The 19,046-nt window shown below is 42.0% G+C and overlaps 1 protein-coding gene across 1 annotated transcript; it reads left to right on the top strand.

Annotated features, from left to right (window-relative positions):
• Window positions 1-281: 281 nt before the first annotated feature.
• Window positions 282-7,918, top strand: LOC149748794 (lysine-specific demethylase 4D-like). Its single transcript, XM_089915472.1, has one exon. It carries the CDS (start codon window positions 684-686, stop codon window positions 2,655-2,657), a length of 1,974 nt encoding a protein of 657 aa, XP_089771598.1. The 5' UTR covers window positions 282-683; the 3' UTR covers window positions 2,658-7,918.
• The last annotated feature ends 11,128 nt before the right edge of the window (window positions 7,919-19,046 follow it).

Raw genomic sequence — 19,046 nt, 5'->3', positions numbered from 1 at the left:
GTTTGGCTACTGAAATAATGTTGTTCTGAACATTCTTGGACTTGACTTTCATTGCACAGATATACACATATCCTAGGCATGAATCATAGCACATGGGTAAGTTCAGTTTTAGTGGACACTGTCCAAATAGTTTTTCAAAGTGAATGTAATGATTTCCGTTCTCCTTACCAGAGTACAGGAATTTCCACTCTTCACAACAGCACCATTTCTTGTACTGTCAACCTTATGACATTTTAGCCTTTCTTTGAATATGCAATTATATTCCATGGTGGTGTGTTATTTGTAGTTCCCTAGTAACTATCTCCAAACATTAGTTTGCAACCTGTCTGTATTGTATTTTTTCTTAGGTTTTGTTTCCAATACTGCCCTGAAGACACGACATTTGGGATACCCACCCAGGGCTGGGTGGTGATTCACTAGAGCTCAAGAGGCCAGAGCCAAGTGTCAACCAAGGACATCACAGACTTGCAGGCTCAGCCAGCATCAATCCTGAGCAAGGCTTCTGCCCAGCGTGGAGTCCCCTGCAGAATCAGCAAGCCTAAGAAATATTATCAACTCATTGCACTAAAGTCTACTGGGAGTTCCTGCTGATATACTCCAACCCATTTTTGAGAAAGTAGTGTTTACCAGCATCCTCACCTATCCAGAACATAAGTAAAAACTTGGGAGTTTCTTGCTTATTAATGAAAGCTATGAAGTCTAAGTCCAACTGGGCCCAGAACCCAAGTTGTAGCATAATGGTATTTCGTCCGACCAAAGAAGAGTTTAATGATTTCAATAAATACATTGCTTATATGGAATCCCAAGGTGCACACCGAGCAGGCCTGGCTAAGATAATTCCACCCCAGGACTGGAAAGCCAGAAAGACCTATGATGACATCGATGACATCTTAATAGCCGCTCCCCTCCAGCAGGTGATTTCTGGGCAGGCAGGTGTGTTTACTCAGCACCACAAAAAGAAGAAAGCCATGACCGTGAGCGAGTATCGCCGCTTAACAAACAGTGAAAAACACCAGACTCCATTCTACTCTGATTTTGAGGATCTGGAGCGAAAATATTGGAAAACGCGCCCCTATGGTTCACCAGTATATGGTGCGGACGTCAGTGGCTCCTTATTCGATGAAAACACGAAGCAGTGGAACCTTGGACATCTGGGAACCATTCAGGACCTGCTGGAACAGGAGTGCGGAATGGTCATCGAGGGCGTCAACACCCCCTACCTTTACTTTGGCATGTGGAAGACCGCCTTCGCCTGGCACACGGAGGACATGGACCTTTACAGCATCAACTACCTGCACTTCGGGGAGCCCAAGACTTGGTACGCGGTGCCCCCGGAGCACGGCCGGCGCCTGGAAGGCCTAGCCAGGGAGCTTTTCCCGGGCAGCTCGCGGGGCTGTAAGGCCTTCCTGCGGCACAAGGTGGCTCTCATCTCGCCCACGGTCCTCAAGGAGAACGGCATCCCCTTCGGCCGGGTCACTCAGGAGGCTGGAGAGTTCATAGTGACGTTTCCCTATGGCTACCACTCCGGCTTCAACCATGGTTTCAACTGCGCAGAAGCCATCAATTTCGCCTCCCCGCGCTGGATCGATTATGGCAAAGTGGCATCGCAGTGCAGCTGCGGGGAGGCCCGGGTCGCCTTCTCCATGGACGCCTTCGTGCGCATCCTGCAACCGGAGCGCTACGAGCTGTGGAAACGCGGGCAGGACCGGACCGTGGTGGACCACACGCAGCCCACGGAGCCCAGCAGCCAGTTCCTGAACGCGTGGAGGGAGGTCCGCGCTCCTGGGGGACCCGCGCTCCGCCGGAGGCACTGTCCGTCCCGCAGCGCCTCGCACCGCCGTCCGCCCGTGGCCGCCTGCCATGGGACCCGCTGTCGAGCCCCTGTGGATCCTGCGTCCCCACCCGCCTCGCCGGCCCGGGGTTCTTGCTCTGCTGCCCAGTTCGGGGCTGCGGCTGCCTACAGCTCCGCGGAACCCGGCCTGACTCCGCCGCTGACCGCAGGTCCATCTGCTGCGGATCTCCACCTACCTGGACGGTACGGTCCTCGTCGTCGTCCTCGGGAAGAGGGGACTCAGGATCCCACTGTCCGGGCCCGGAGTAGGAGGCGCCTGTCTTTAGACACAACACACCCATCATGTCTGGACTTCGAATCTCAGCTCCCGTTTGCTGGCGATCCCTTGATGGACAGCCCTGCATTGCTGAGCCCATGGCTGCAGCATCCTTCTAAGCCTTCCGGGTGCTGTTGCGCCCCTGACCTTCAACCCTTGGGTCCTCCATTGGATCCCGAAAATCCGATGCACCCTGGCCCATGCCTGCCATCTCTGGAGGGTATTACATCCAGTGTCCTTGACAGCCTCCCTTTGATTCCTCCCTACGTCCCTGGGACTGTGAGAGTGTTTCCCAGGGACGATGCTGGGAACTGCAGGGCCCCCGTGAGCTTCTGTGAGGATTTAAGTTGGGACCAGTGTTATCCATCTAAGAGTCTTGTCCCAGCAGCAGAAACCAGTCTCCCGCACACCCTTGACTGTGATCCCCTGGGGCTAAAGCTAGAGGCACCTGCATCTCTTGAGTCCTGCGAGGAATTCGTTGCCAGTGCATGGTATTCAATCTGTGAGCCCATGACTACCGAAGAATTTGCTAAATGTGACTTTATCTGACCCTCCAGCCCAGAAACCACAGAAGCTCTTTTTTTAAAAAATAAATGTATTAATTTTTGGTTGCGTTGGGTCTTTGTTGCTGCGTGTGGGCATTCTATAGTTGTAGCGAGCAGGGGAGCTACTCTTCATTGTGGTGCGTGGGCTTATTGCAGTGGCTTCTCTTGTTGCAGAGCATGAGCTCTAGGCACACAGGTTTCGGTAGTTGTGGCACGTGGGCTTAGTAGTTGTGGCTCGTGGGCTCTAGAGCGCAGGTTCAGTAGGTGTGGTGCATGGGCTTAGTTGCTCCGCGGCATGTGGGATGATCCCGGGCCAGGGCTCGAACCCGTGTCCCTTTCACTGGCAGGTGGATTCTTAACCACTGCACCACCAGGGAAGTCTCTAAAAGAATCATCTTTAATGGATATGGGCTCAGTCAGAGATTCTAAAACTATGGTCCAGCACCAACAGCAGCATCTCATAATTTGTTAGATGTGCAAACTCTGTGGCTCCACCTCAGATCTACTGAATCAAGAATCTTTGTGGTTGGGCTTCCCTGGTGGCGCAGTGGTTGGGAGTCCGCCTGCCGATGCAGGGGACACGGGTTCGGGCCCCGGTCCGGGAAGATCCCACGTGCCGCGAAGCGGCTGGGCCTGTGAGCCATGGCCGCTGAGCCTGCGCGTCCGGAGCCTGTGCTCCGCAACGGGAGAGGCCACAGCAGTGAGAGGCCCGCGTACCGCAAAAAAAAAATTAAAAAAAAAGAATCTTTGTGGTTGAAGCCTAGCAAGCTGTGGTTTGACAAGCCCTGCAGGTGATTCTGATGCACCTACTAGGCTAAGTCAGTCTTGATAATTAACATCAAATCTGACTAGGATCCCTTCTTATAAAGGAAACAAAGCACAACTGGGAAGGGCAGCTTCTTTTGCCCTCTCTCGTCTCCTCCCCTTCCTGAATGTGGACAGGGGCAGGGATACAGAGAATCAGTTCCTGGTGCTGGGGACAGACAAAATCAGGCAACAGGGGTTCCTTGAGACAAAGCATCAACTAGAAGGTGAGAAAAGTGAGTTGTATAAAACAAAATTACCTTGCTTCTGGTTACTGTTAGTTTGTCTTTCCCTGTAGTTTGAATTAAGCCTTTAATCAAAGTTCCAACCTCATCTCTGCCCCTTGCTTGAATAAAAATTAGACCAGGACCATATTATGTGGAACAAACCCACCTGTGGTCACCTTGATGGTAATGGGGGTTATCCAGAAAACCTTCAAAGAAGTGGAATTGGAGTGAGAACTGGCCTCTGCACCTGGAGACTCCCCTCCCCTCTTTGGCAGGTTCTGACTTTGCTCCTATTAATGAAAGAGGCTTCATTATAGTTCATACAAATGTCTGTGGGTACCATAGGGATAACCAACTACATCTTCTCTTCTAGTACAATCTTGCACTCATATTTTTGCTACTTGCAAAAAATTTATAATGTACAAAATAACAAAAGTAAACTATTCTAACCCAGAACACATAAGTAGCCTTTATTAATGATTTTGTTAATATTTTTGTATACTTTTTTTTAAATTTTGTGTTCCATTGGAGAAAATTTTATTAAGAAAATTAGCCAACAAAATTTACTGGGATTGACTGGTAAGATTGCTTTTATCTCTATTGAAGGATTGAGGGGAAGAGAAAGAAAAGATCCACATGGTGTGATATCAGTTGCAGTGTTGATATCCTTCTTGGGAAAAATTCAGAAGCAAATCTTCTAGGGATTAGATGATGTTTTCAAATGTATTTCACATATCACAGCGATTTCTGTATATTTTTGAAAACCTCTGAGTGTGTGTGAGCTTACAGGCACACATGCAAATGAGAAGGGGAGAGAAGAAAGTCAGATACTCCCACCCTTCTGAAAGACTTTTTAATCTTTGAGGGGATCTTGTCTCTGGAGAAAAATAGCAAGAAAAAGAGGCCATGTTTTTCAAGGATAAATGAAATTGGGAAAATTTTTTTCTCTTTTATCTGCTTTTTCTTTTTTTTTTTTTAATTGTGAGAAGCTGGTTTCAGGTAAGTGATAGGCTAAGCAGGGGTGATTATTGATGAAAGATTTCATACAATGGCTTTGAAAGGAATAGTACAGATGGTTTTTTTTTACTGTTATCGTTCACTGAATTGGTTTGTATAAACGAGGAAATTCATCCAATTTGTTCTTGTGGTTATTCCTTCCCTGTTTCTGTGAGTTTATTACTTATTTCAAGGAACAGAGGGGAGAAGAGCCCCACTTAGAACCTTTGACACCAGGAGGCTTCTTAAATGTCTATTTTCATGTAAACCCAGGATGGGGCTTGTGGACATTCCCACCTAGGAATATTGTACTCATGCTGCAGTGGCCAAATCTCCAAAAGAATGAGGAATGGGGAGAAGCTATGAGAAGCTCTGCTCTGTGTAATAGTAGGGTGCTTGTTCTCAGTGCTAGAACGGGGGCTGTGATGCAGAACTCCCTAATCTAAGGGAGCTGTATTCAGAGACAATTGGCAGGCTATGGCATGATCAAGCAAAAGGAAAGTTGAGTCCTGGTTGTGGGCTGAGTTGGGTCTCTGGGGGAAAAGAGGATCCCAGGACTCATGAACTCACTTCTTCATGCTTTACTATGCCTAGAGTCCTCACACAGCTTCAGTATGTCTCCCATCTCTTTGTGGCTCCACTAGGAGCCTAAAGGGATCCTGATGTCATCTACCTCTAAGGGCAGCTGAGACCCTCTGTGGCTCTGAGAAACTCTTATTAACAGCCACACCAAGGTTCAAGAGCGTGGTGGAGCAGTCTAGGGATTCATTTTAGGAGGTGTGGGAGCATGAGAAAGCACTTTACTGCTACCCTACAAATTGAGAACTAAATGAAAGAAGGTCCAACTAACTAAAGCCCACCTCCTTGATTGTGAGTTCCTTAGCTGAGACCTTTGGCCGTTTCCTACTGTGTCTTTTAATCCAGGCTGAAGGGCTCCAAGTAGAGATACTTGCGATCTGTTACTGTTGTGGGTCATGATGTGGAGAGTGGGGTGGGCCTTAGAGTGCTGAGTGTGAAAAGCAGATGAAATCTCCACTCTGGATAACACACAGATATGTCGGTTTTCCTACGTCATTCTTCTACAACAAATTTTAAAGTTTTGAAAATCTTTTGAATGCTTTCCCTGTTTCATCAACTACTGTCTCACATTTGGGTTTTCTCTCTCTCTCTTGCTCGATTTTTATTACCTTTCCTTCAATTCCTGTATTTTTGCTTTTCTCGTGAGTGAGCTCCCTCTCTCTTTTGTTGTCATTTTGTTCATGTACTCAATAATAGTAGTAATTAAAACTTCTGCAAGGCACTGATCCAATTACCCCCCTTTAGATAGGTACCTAGTTTGTTTTGCAAATGGGAACATGGCCGCATCTCATCTCAAGTTGACCAGGGCTAGTGAACAATGGGTCTGAGAATCAAACTCAGCAGTTTAGCTTCAGGGCCTGTGCTCTTAACCACGGGCCACAGTGCTCTCCACTGTCTTTTTCACTTTGGGTGTTAAGAAACAGCAGAAGCTTCATGCCAACTCCTTGAAATGGGATTTTCTACCACCGAGAATAATTTTGAAATGTGCAGGAAGCTTTGCCTGTTGTCTCCTGTATCCGTATCTCATATTGTCTACAACCCTGCTGATATTCCCCAAGGATTATCTTTCTTTTGGATTTGTTGGCACATCAAATAAAGTAAGGACAGTTTACTTTGGTCCAGGCACTGTTTGAACCTCTTTTTCTCTCTATCTGCCCGCAGGGTCACAGTAACCCTTTTATGCTAATTTCTCTACAAACGCATCTCTTCTTTTGTACTGCTTTCTCTAAGTTCCTCTCTACTCCTGATGTCTCTATTGTTCTAGTCTCATCTCTGATCCTTTACCTGGACTTTACTTTCCTCTTCCTCTCTTCCTATTACATAATCCCAAATACCCCTTGTCCTCTTAGGCATGAGCTCCTCACATGTTTGTGGAATCAGGACAGGGGAACCTTCACTCCAGCTTCTGGAAATGAGGCCACATCACAGGAACGTGACTGAACATTCTGGAAAACTTCTTTTGCCACTTCCTCCCTTTGATCCTACATCTTTATTGCTGGGTCTCAGGTAAGAACAAGCAGCAGCCATTTCTCACTCTGGGATATTTAGATGATCAACACATCTTTCGTTATGAAAGTGAAGAGCAAGGGCAGAGCCCTGGAATGTGGGTAGAGACATTCCAGACTTTTGTACTGAGATCCGGGCCAGACAGAGGACTGACGGAGAAGGAGAAAGATTTCAGAGTGATTTTGTCAGACATCAGGGTTCAGTAGGGCCAGAGGAGGGGTGCATATAAGAAGACAGTCAAAAGCCTGTGGCAAGGACAGGGCCTGTTCCTTCACAGCAGAATGGTAATATAGACACTAGATTTTTGCAAAGAGATGCCATGTCTCAGAGCCAGCATCAGAAACTTCCACAATCCAGAAGAGTGGGAGGTCACAAGAACTAGCCTGACTGTCCCTTCAGAGTATGGGAGGCACGGGGACTGTGAGAATAGAACAATTTCTGTCTGAGAGTGGGGGCAAGTTTCAGTCTCTTTGGGCCACACTTACTGGTAAAGTCCAGTGGATGACTCAGCTATGGGTTTTTAACATCTGTCTATTAAAGGCAGGATATGCCACCCTCTACTCAGAAATACTCCCATGGACAGAAGTCCACAAGGCCCATATTAATAAGGCTTTCAGTGAAATATGGAGACATCAGAAGGGGTTTCCTGCAGAGGAGAGGTACTGACCTTCTTCACCACTCAGTCCTAGAATCACCAAGTCTTTTCCTGGTGCTCTATGAGGAGATGAACATCTCTCCCACTCAGTATTGTGCATATCTGTGTCAACACTCTTTTACTATGTTGTATTCAGAGTAATTGTCCAGTTGTCCTTGAAGGGCCCCACAACAGAAGAAATATTTACTGTGCCAATTTTCCAGAGAACTAGAGATGCATTTAATAGAAATCTGGATCTTGAAGTGTGGAGCTATCTCATTGAATCCACTATATCCAGGGCCCTCACTCTCTGGAGGCAGATCCCTGAGATCAGCTTCTTAGGAAGAGCAGATATAGCGGGTTTTATTCCTCCCCTCCTTACCCCCAAATAGACTCAACAATATATCCCCCTCATTCTCTTCCTACAACGTAACTTCAATACTGCTCCCCGTTGAAAGTGTTCCGTCCCTTTGAACATGGGTAGGGTTGTGGCAATAACAGATAAGACACTCTGTGTTGCACAAAAGGTAGAATAACTTCCATCTGACAGTAATGGGGTCCTCGCTCTAGGAAGCAAACTACTATGCTGTGAGGAAGCCCCCAAGCAACTACATGAAGAGGTTATATGAAGATATTCTGGGCAACAGCCCCAGCTGAGGTAACTCAGAGAGCGTCAACTGCCAGACTAGTGAGTGAGGTCTTCTGTGTTTCCAGTGCATGTTCATTTACCAAGAGAATGACCACTAGGTGGGTCTACAGACCCAACAGTCTCACTATGCTCTGGGATTTTCCAGAGCTGCATTTCTTACCTGATTCTCATTAGTTCCCAGTCTAACATGAGGTGAGGGTTACGCTTCAGGTCTCCAGGTATCAATGAAATCTCATACCCTGTGTGAAATCTAAATGTATGCATCTTCCCATTTTCCTAATGAACAGTCACTTGAGTTATTAGCCATAGGTCCCTTTGGATTAGGACTGGGTAATCATTACAGTATAGAATACTGTGTCATGGTGTCACAGGGAACTTACGCCTAGGGATGTGGTCACCTCATCAATCAAGGAGTTCGAAGTCTGAAAATTGTCTCAGTCCTGGGAACTGGAAAAAAGGATCATTACATTAATTGGAGAAAACAACCCTCTGCCTCCTGATCACACTTTCTTGATTTCTTTTGATTATATCTTAAAGCAGTATTCTTGGCTTCTCTTGTATCTATTCTGCCCCTGGGGATCCTATTCATTTTATTAACCATCTCTGCAATTCCATGTGGGCCAAGCCACCTTGGTTCCTGCTCAATCCTTGCTGGTCATTACAAAAATGCAGTCTGCTGGCATCTGGCAGTTAAATGCCCTATCATCTGAGTGATATCAGTAGCCAAGCTCTGTAAACACTTTTATCATCATCCCAATCCTGGAGAGGATAGCTACCACTGAACTTCTTTCTGATGCTAGATCCCTCTCACCAGCACATTTGTGATAACCTTGGTGAATAGCGTATTCTCTTTATTGACAAACACAATGCTATGGTTGACCTTCTGACCTCATAATATATCCACTCCAAGATACAAATGCCCTTTTGCCTTTTTTTTTTTTTTTTTTTGCGGTACGCGGGCCTCTGACTGTTGGGCCTCTCCCGTTGCGCAGCACAGGCTCCGGACGCGCAGGCTCAGCGGCCATGGCTCACGGGTCCAGCCGCTTCGCGGCATGTGGGATCTTCCCGGACCGGGGCACGAACCCTGTCCCCTGCATCGGCAGGCGGACTCTCAACCACTGCGCCACCAGGGAAGCCTCTTTTGCCTTTTAATCCCGTCCTGTCCCATCTTACAGAGCAAGTCATGCATTTCATTGTTACTAAGCATGGGCCATTGCTTTTTCCAGGCTTGTAGGAGCCTGCAAGCCACAAATGTTCTAATCTTCTAATATCCTTCCAGAGTGTTATATCCTATATCCTGAGAAGGTGTTCCCAGACCAATAAACTCTCTCTTATCCTGTTTTATTTTCTAGCCCCCTTGATCAAGCACCCTCAAAATCCAGTCCTAAGGGGACTCTCACAATTTCTTCAAGTACATGCTGGATAATTCTCCCAGCTTCTTTAGGATATAGTATCTTAATTCTCAGGCTACATGTCTTCGTGGTTAGGCTTTGCTGAGACTTAAGGAAGCCAGGAGAGGAGGTGGGGCAAATTTTGAGGGGGTTCCCTATTGACTCGCAGGGGAGAAACCTCTGCAGTGTCTCCCTTCATAGTAGTTCCAGGTTTAATAGGAAGAGTGAGACATTTCTGTGATCTTTGTGGATCCAGAGAAGTCTTGTCTTCTGTCTTGTCAGGCTTTTCAGTTCATTTGGATAAATATCTCGGAGTGAAACTGCTGAGCTGTGTGATGATCCTTCGTTTAGTTTTATAAAAACAAAACAAACAAACAAAAATCAACTGCCAAATTGTCTCCCAGAGTGACTGTGCCATCGTTCACTCCCACCAGCAGTAAAGGAGAGTTCTTGTTGCTCTGCATCCTGACCAGCATTTGATGTTGTCAGTTTTTAAAAATTTTATTTTAGCCGTTCTAACAGACATATAGCAATATGTCATTGTGGTTTTAATTCCAATGCCTCTAATGACTAATGCTTGAGCACATTTTCATATGCTCATTTGCCATCTAAATATGTTCTTTAGTGAAGTTTATATCTTTTGCCCATTTAAAAAATTGGGTTGTTTGCTTTCTAATTTTTGAGTTTTAAGTGTTCATTTTATATGCTGAATATGAGTTCCTTATCAGTTGTTTGACTGCAAATATTTTCTCAGAGTGTGGCTTGGTTTACATTCTTATAATTATATCTTTCAGAGAGTGAAAGTTTTAAATTTTGATAAAGTCAAATTTATCTATATTTATTTCATGGACTGTGCTTTTGGTGTTTTATCTAAGGCTATTCTTTCTCCATTGAAGTGCCATTACACTTGTAAAAAATCAGCTGACTATATTTCTGCAGGTCTCCTCTGTACTTTCTGTTTAGTTCTAATGATCAGTATGTCTATCCTTTTCTCAATACTGTGTTGTTGTTATACTGTGGAATTCCACTAAGTTTTAAAATCAAGTAATGTGAGTATTCTGATTTTATTTTTTAGGATTGTTTTGGCTATTCTATTTGTTTGGTATACCATAACAAATTTTAAAAACATCTTGTGGATACCTACAAAATTTTTCTAGAGTTTTGTTAGAGATTACACTGAATTGATAGATAAGATTACCACCTTATCAGTATTAAATTGTTCAATGTATGAACATGATATGTTTCTCCATTTATCTAGATCTTTCTTTTCTGTCATCAATGTTTTGTAGCTGTTGCCATGCTGATCCTGCACATATTTTGTTAAAAATGATAACTAGTTAATTCACTTTCTTAAAATTTAAAATTATGTGTTCAGACATAATTGACAAAGAATAAACTCCACATACTTAAAATGTACAATTTGACAAACTTTTGATATATGTAAACACGTACAAAGCCGCCATCACAGTCAAGACAACGAACATATCAATACATTACTTGCAAAAGTTTCCTTTGCCTCTTTAATTTATCTTTTTTTTGTAGTATAAAAACACTTAACATGAGATCTACCCATGTAACACATTTATAATTATATAATACATTATTGTTAAGTATAGCTATAATGTTGTATATCAGACCTCTAGAACTTACTGCCTTTGGTTAATTCACTTTTTCAAGTTATTATAAATATGAGGTTCAAAAAAATTAAAATACAAGTTTTTCATTACTTGTATATGGGAATGAAATCAACTTTTATATATTGACCTTTTATTCTCTGACCTTGTTAAACTTACTTATTACTTCCAGGATTTTTTTAGTAGATACTTTGGAATTTTCTACACTCACAGTCATGTCATCTATGAATACATATAGTTAAAAATATACCTCTTTAAATAAACTTTATCCACCTTCAGTAATACTATATTACTTTTCATGTAATGTAAAATCCTTATAATATTTCCAACTCCTCTTTTCCATTTCTTGTGTCATCGTTGTCATAAGTTTCATAAACACATACATTGTTAAACTATTGCTTTAAACAGTAAGTTATCTTTAAAAAAATTAAAATATAAGAGCATATGTTTTGTCTTTATTGAATTTCCAGTGTTCTTCATTTTGTAGATCAGTTTTCTTCCCAGCATCATATGCTTTTGTCTGAAGAACTTCGCTGTGTATTTCTTACAGATTAGACCTGACGGCACTGAATTCTCTCAAGTTGTCTTTTTTGGAAAATTCTAATATTTATTTTACTGTTGAAGTATAGTTTCACTGGATATAGAATTGTGGGTTGACAGTTGTTTTTCTTTCAGCAATCTAAAGATGTCACTTACCTGTCTTCTTGCTTGCATGGTTTCTGATAAGGTTTCTGCCATAATTTTTATCTTTATTCTTCTGTATATAATCTTCATTTTTCTATTTTGGTGGCTCCCTTCAAGAATTTCTCTTTGTTATTGGTTTTTATTCAGTTTGAATATGACTTGCCTGAGTGTGTTTTTTGTTTGCTTATTCATTTTGTATTTTTCTGTTTCATATTCTCTGAAAATCGTGGATCTTTTTTTTGTTTTTAATTTACCTTATTTTATTTATTTTTTTCATTCCTTACTTATGTTGTTTTTTTTTTAACATCTTTATTGGGGTATCATTGCTTTACAACGGTGTGTTAGTTTCTGCTCTATAACAAAGTGAATCAGTTATACATATACATATGTTCCCATATCTCTCCCCTCTTTACTTATGTTTAATCATGGGGATTTAAGGAGTGAAATCCAGAGGAAGTCATTTCTTCAGCCCCTTGCATCAGTTTACAGGAGGTTTATCAGCAATAGAAGACCTATTATATCTGCTTTTACCTCAGGTTGTTTGAAGGTTAAGGACCATATCTGTTCTTTTTTTTTTCCTGTTATTTGAAAAAAAATTTTAACCTCTTTATTGGAATATAATTGCTTTACAGTGGTGTGCTAGTTTCTGCTTTATAACAAAGTGAATCAGTTTTATACATATACATATGTTCCCATATCTCTTCCCTCTTGCGTCTCCCTCCCTCCCACCCTCCCTATCCCACCCCTCTAGATGGTCACAAACAACCGAGCTGATATCCTTGTGCTATGCGGCTACTTCCCACTTGCTATCTATTTTACGTTTCGTACTGTATATATGTCCATGCAACTCTCTCACTTTGTCACAGCTTACCCTTCCCCCTCCCCATATCCTCAAGTCCATTCTCTAGTAGGTCTGTGTCTTTATTCCCGTCTTACCCCTAGGTTCTTCATGACCTTTTTTTTTTTTTTTCCCTTAGATTCCATACACATGTGTTAGCATACGATATTTGATCTTCTCTTTCTGATTTACTTCACTCTGTATGACAGACTCTAGGTCCATCCACCTCACTACAAATATCTCAATTTCGTTTCTTTTTATGGCTGAGTAATATTCCATTGTATATATATGCCACATCTTCTTTATCCATTCATCCGATGATGGACACTTAGGTTGCTTCCATGTCCTGGCTATTGTAAATAGGACTGCAATGAATATTTTGGTACATGACTCTTTTTGAATTACGGTTTTCTCAGGGTATATGCCCAGTAGTGGGATCGCTGGGTCGTATGGTAGTTCTATTTTTATTTTTTAAGGAACCTCCATACTGTTCTCCATAGTGGCTGTATCAATTTACATTTCCACCAACAGTGCAAGAATGTTCCCTTTTCTCCACACCCTCTCCAGCATTTATTGTTTCTAGATTTTTTGATGATGGCCATTCTGACCGGAGTGAGATGATTCTTATTGTAGTTTTGATTTGTATTTCTTTAATGATTAATGATGTTGAACATTCTTTCGTGTGTTCATTGGCAATTTGTATATCTTCTTTGGAGAAATGTCTACTTAGGTCTTCTGCACATTTTTGGATTGGGTTCTTTGTTTTTTTTGTTATTGAGCTGCATGAGCTGCTTGTAAATCTTGGAGATTAATCCTTTATCAGTTGCTTCATTTGCAAATATTTTCTCCCATTCTGAGGGTTGTCTTTTTGTCTTTTTTTTTTATGTTTTCCTTTGCTGTGCAAAAGCTTTTAAGTTTCATTAGGTCCCATTTGTTTATTTTTGTTTTTATTTCCATTTCTCTAGGAGGTGGGTCAAAAAGGATCTTGCTGTGATTTATGTCATAGAGTGTTCTGCCTATGTTTTCCTCTAAGAGTTTGATAGTGTCTGGCCTTTCATTTAGGTCTTTAATACATTTTGAGTTTATTTTTGTGTATGGTGTTAGGGAGTGTTCTAATTTCATTCTTTTACATGTAGCTGTCCAGTTTTCCCAGAACCACTTATTGAAGTGGCTGTCTTTTCTCCACTGTATATTCTTGCCTCCTCTATCAAAGATAAGGTGACCATATGTGCATGGGTTCATCTCTGGGCTTTCTATCCTGTTCCATTGATCTATCTTTCTGTTTTTGTGCCAGTACCATACTGTATTGATTACTGTAGCTTTGTAGTATACTCTGAAGTCAGGGAGCCTGATTCCTCCAGCTCCATTTTTTGTTCTCAAGATTGCTATGGCTATTCAGGGTCTTTTGTGTTTCCATACAAATTGTGAATTTTTCTTTTCTATTCTGTGAAAGATGCCAATGGTAGTTTGATCGGGATTGCATTGAATCTGTAGATTGCTTTGGGTAGTAGAGTCATTTTCACAATGCTGATTCTTCCAATCCAAGAACATGGTATATCTCTCCATCTATTTGTATCATCTTTAATTTGTTTTATCAGAGTCTTATAATTTTCTACATACAGGTCTTTTGTCTCCTTAGGTAGGTTAATTCCTAGATATTTTATTCTTTTTGTTGCAATGGTAAATGGGATTGTTTTCTTAATTTCACTTTCAGATTTTTCATCATTAATGTATAGGAATGCAAGAGATTCCTGTGCATAAATTTTGTATCCTACTACTTTACCAAATTCATTGATTAGCTATAGTAGTTTTCTGGTAGCATCCTAGGATTCTCTATGTAGAGTATCATGTCATCTGCAAACAGTGACAGTTTCACTTCTTCTTTTCCAATTTGGATTCCTTTTATTTCTTTTTCTTCTTTGATTGCTGTGGCTAAAACTTCCAAAACTACGTTGAATAATAGTGGTGAGAGTGGGCAACCTTGTCTTGTTCCTGATCTTAGTGGAAATGGTTTCAGTTTTTCACCATTGAGGATGATGTTGGCTGTAGGTTTGTCATATATGGCCTTTATTATGTTGAGGAAAGTTCCCTCTATGCCTGCTTTCTGCAGGGTTTTTATTATAAATGGGTGTTGAATTTTGTCAAAAGCTTTCTCTGCATCTATTGAGATAATCATATGGTTTCTCTCCTTCAACTTGTTAATATGGTGTATCACATTGATTGATTTGTGTATATTGAAGAATCCTTGCATTCCTGGGTTAAACCCCACTTGACCATGGTGTATGATACTTTTAATGTGCTGTTGGATTCTGTTTGCTAGTATATTGTTGAGGATTTTTGCATCTATGTTCATCAGTGATATTGGCCTGTAGTTTTCTTTCTTTGTGACATCTCTGTCTGGTTTGGGCATCAGGGTGATGGTGGCCTCGTAGAATGAGTTTGTGAGTGTTCCTCCCTCGGCTATATTTGGGAAGAGTTGAGAAGGTTAGGTGTTAACTCTTCTCTAAATGTTTGATAGAATTCGCCTGTGAAGCCATCTGGTCCTGGGCTTTTGTTTGTTGGAAGATTTTTAATCACAGTTTCAATTTCAGTGCTTGTGATTGGTCTGTTCATATTTTCTATTTCTTTCTGGTTCAGTCTCGGCATGTTGTGCATTTCTAAGAATTTGTCCATTTCTTCCAGGTTGTTCATTTTATTGGCATAGAGTTACTTGTAGTACTCTCTCATGATACTTTGTTTTTCTGCAGTGTCAGTTGTTACTTCTCCTTTTTCATTTCTAATTTTATTGATTTGAGTCTTCTCCCTTTGTTTCTTGATGAGTCTGGCTAATTGTTTATCAATTTTGTTTATTTCCTCAAAGAACCACCTTTTAGTTTTATGATTCTTTGCTATCGTTTCCTTCATTTCTTTTTCATTTATTTCTGATCTGATCTGTATGATTTCTTTCCTTCTGCTAACTTTAGTTTTTTTTTGTTCTTCTTTCTCTAATTGCTTTAGGTGCAAGGTTAGGTTGTTTATTTGAGACGTTTCCTGTTTCTTAAGGTAGGATTGTATTGCTATAAACTTCGCTCTTAGAACTGCTTTTGCTGCATCCCATATGTTTTGGGTCATCGTGTCTCCATTGTCATTTGTTTCTAGGTATTTTTTGATTTCCTCTTTGATTTCTTCAGTGATCACTTGGTTATTAAGTAGTGCATTGTTTAACCTCCATGTGTTTGTATTTTTTACAGATCTTTTCCTGTAATTGATATCTAGTCTCATAGTGATGTGGTCAGAAAAGATACTTGATATGATTTCAATTTTCTTAAATTTACCAAGGCTTGATTTGTGACCCAAGATATAATCTATCCTGGAGAATGTTCCATGAGCACTTGAGAAAAATGCATATTCTGTTGTTTTGGATGGAATGTCTTATAAATATCAATTAAGTCCATCTTGTTTAATGTATCATTTAAAGCTTGTGTTTCCTTATTTATTTTCATTTTGGATGCTCTGTCTATTGGTGAAAGTTGGGTGTTAAAGTCCCCTACTATGATTGTGTTACTGTCGATTTCCCGTTTTATGGCTGTTAGTATTTGCCTTGTGTATTGTGGTGCTCCTATGTTGGCTGCATAAATATTTACAGTTGTTATGTCTCCTTCTAGGACAGATCCCTTGATCATTATGTAGTGTCCTTCTTTGTCTCCTGTAATAGTCTTTATTTTAAAGTCAATTTTGTCTGATATGAGAATTGCTACTCCAGCTTTCTTTTGATTTCCATTTGCATGGAATATCTTTTTCCATCCCCCCACTTTCAGTCTGTATGTGTCCCTAGGTCTGAAATGGGTCTCTTGTAGACAGCATATTTATGGGTCTTGTTTTTGTATCCATGCAGCCAGTCTGTGTCTTTTGGTGGGAGCACTTAATCCCTCTACATTGAAGGTAATTATCAATATGTATATTCCTATTCCCATTTTCTTAATTGTTTTGGGTTTGTTATTGTAGGTCTTTTCCTTCTCTTATGTTTCTTGCCTAGAGAAGTTCCTTTAGCATTTGTTGTAAAGCTGGTTTGGTGGTGCTGAACTCTCTCAGCTTTTACTTGTCTGTAAAGCTTTTAATTTCTCCATCAAACCTGAATGAGATCCTTACTGGGTAGAGTAATCTTGGGTGTAGGGTTTTCTCCTTCATCACTTTAAATATATCCTGCCAGTCCCTTCTGGCTTGCAGAGTTTCTGCTGAATGATCAGCTGTTAGCCTAATGGGGATTCCTTTGTGTGTTATTTGTTGTTTTCCCCTTGCTGCTTTTAATATGTTTTCTTTGTATGTAATTTTTGATAGTTTGATTAATATGAGTCTTGTCATGTTTCTCCTTGGATTTATCCTGTATGGGACTCTCTGTGCTTCCTAGACTTGATTAACTATTTCCTTTCCCATATTAGGGAAGTTTTTAACTATAATCTCTTCAAATATTTTCTCAGTAACTTTCTTTTTCCCTTCTTCTCCTGGGACCCCTATAATTCGAATGTTGGTGTGTTTAATGTTGTCCCAGAGGTCTCTGAGACTGTCCTCAGTTCTTTTCATTATACTTTCTTTTTTTTTTTTTTTTGCGCCAGGCGGGCCCCTCACTGCTGTGGCCTCTCCCGCCGCGGAGCACAGGCTCCAGACGCGCAGGCCCAGTGGCCATGGCTCAGGGGCCCAGCCGCTCTGCGGCACGTGGTATCCTCCCATAATGGGGCACGAACCTGCGCCCCCTGCATCGGCAGGCGGACTCCCAACCACCGCGCCACCAGGGAAGCCCCTCTGTTTTCTTTATTGTGCTCTGCAGTAGTTATTTCCACTATTTTATCTTCCAGATCACTTATCCTTTCTTCTGCCTCAGTTATTCTGCTATTAATCCCTCCTAGAGTATTTTTAATTTCATTTATTGTGTTGGTCATCATTGCTTGTTTCCTCTTTAGTTCTTCTAGGTCCTTGTTAAATGTTTCTTGCATTTTCTCTATTCTATTTCCAAGATTTTGGATCACCTTTACTATAATTATTCTGAATTCTTTTTCAGGTAGACTGCCTATTTCCTCTTCATTTGTTAGTTCTGGTTGGTTTTTACCTTGCTCCTTCATCTGCTGTGTGTTTTTCTGTCTTCTCATTTTGCTTCTCATACTGTGTTTGAGGTCTCCTTTTTGCAGGCTGCAGGTTCATAGTTCCTGTTGTTTTTGGTGTCTGTCCCCAGTGGCTAAGGTTGGTTCAGTGGGTTGTGTAGGCTTCCTGGTGGAGGAGACTAGTGCCTGTGTTCTGGTGGATGAGGCTGGATCTTGTCTTTCTAGTGGGCAGGTCCACGTCTGGTGGTGTGTTTTGGGGTGTCTGTGGCCTTATTATGATTTTAGGCAGCCTTTCTGCTAATGGGTGGGGTTGTGTTCCTGTCTTGCTAGTTGTTTGGCATAGGGTGTTCAGCACTGTAGCTTGCTGGTCGTTGAGTGAAGCTGGGTCTTGGTGTTGAGATGGAGATCTCTGGGAGATTTTCGCTCTTTGATATTATGTGGAGCTGGGAGGTCTCTTGTGGACCAGTGTCCTGAAGTTGGCTCTCCCACCCCAGAGGCACAGCAGTGACTCCTGGCTGGAGCACCAAGAGCCTTTCATACACACGGCTCAGAGTAAAAGGGAGAAAAAATAGAAAGAAAGAAAGAAAGAAAGAGGATAAAATAAAATAAAGTAAGATAAAGTAAAATAACGTTATTAAAATAAAAGATAATTATTAAGAAAAAAAATTTTTGAAGTAAAAAAAAACGGATTTTTTGAAGTAAAAAGTAAAAAAAAAAAGAACCCTAGGACAAATGGTGAAAGCAAAGCTATACAGACAAAATCTCACACAGAAGCATACACATACACACTGACAAAAAGAGGAAACGAGGAAAAAATAATCTATCTTACTTCCAAAGCCCACCTCCTCAATTTGGGATGATTCGTTGTCTATTCAGGTATTCCACAGATGCAGGGTACATCAAGTTGATTGTGGAGCTTTAATCCGCTGCTCCTGAGGCTGCTGGGAGACATCTCCCTTTCTCTTCTTTGTTCTCACAGCTCCTGGGACTCAGCTTTGGAATTAGCCCCGCCTCTGCGTGTAGGTCACCTGAGGGCATCTGTTCTTCGCTCAGACAGGACGTGGTTAAAGGAGCCGCTGATTCGGGGGCTCTGGCTCACTCAGGCCGTGGGGAGGGAGGGGCACGATGCGGGGCGAGCCTGCGGTGGCAGAGGCAGGCGGGACGTTGCACCAGCCTGAAGAGCGCCGTGCGTTCTCCCGGGGAAGTTGTCCCTGGATCACGGGACCCTGGCAGCGGCGGGCTGCAGAGGCTCACGGGAGGGGAGGTGTGGAGAGTGACCTGTGCTTGCACACAGGCTTCTTGGTGGCGGCGGCAGCAGCTTTAGTGCCTCATGCCCGTCTCTGGGGTCCACACTGTTAGCTGCGGCTCTCGCCCGT

This window comes from Delphinapterus leucas, chromosome 7 (genome assembly GCF_059928025.1).
Source record: "Delphinapterus leucas isolate spDelLeu-1000000601 "Yukka" chromosome 7, BTC_Dleu_Yukka2, whole genome shotgun sequence".
Taxonomy (NCBI): Eukaryota; Metazoa; Chordata; class Mammalia; order Artiodactyla; family Monodontidae; genus Delphinapterus; species Delphinapterus leucas.
The sequence above is the reverse complement of the archived record's forward strand: the minus strand, read 5'-3'. Positions and strand labels throughout refer to the sequence as shown.

What these genes read in the sequence shown, in the direction of transcription:
- LOC149748794 (XM_089915472.1), top strand. Translation starts at nt 684, where the DNA reads ATGAAAGCTATGAAGTCTAAGTCCAACTGGGCCCAGAACCCAAGTTGT.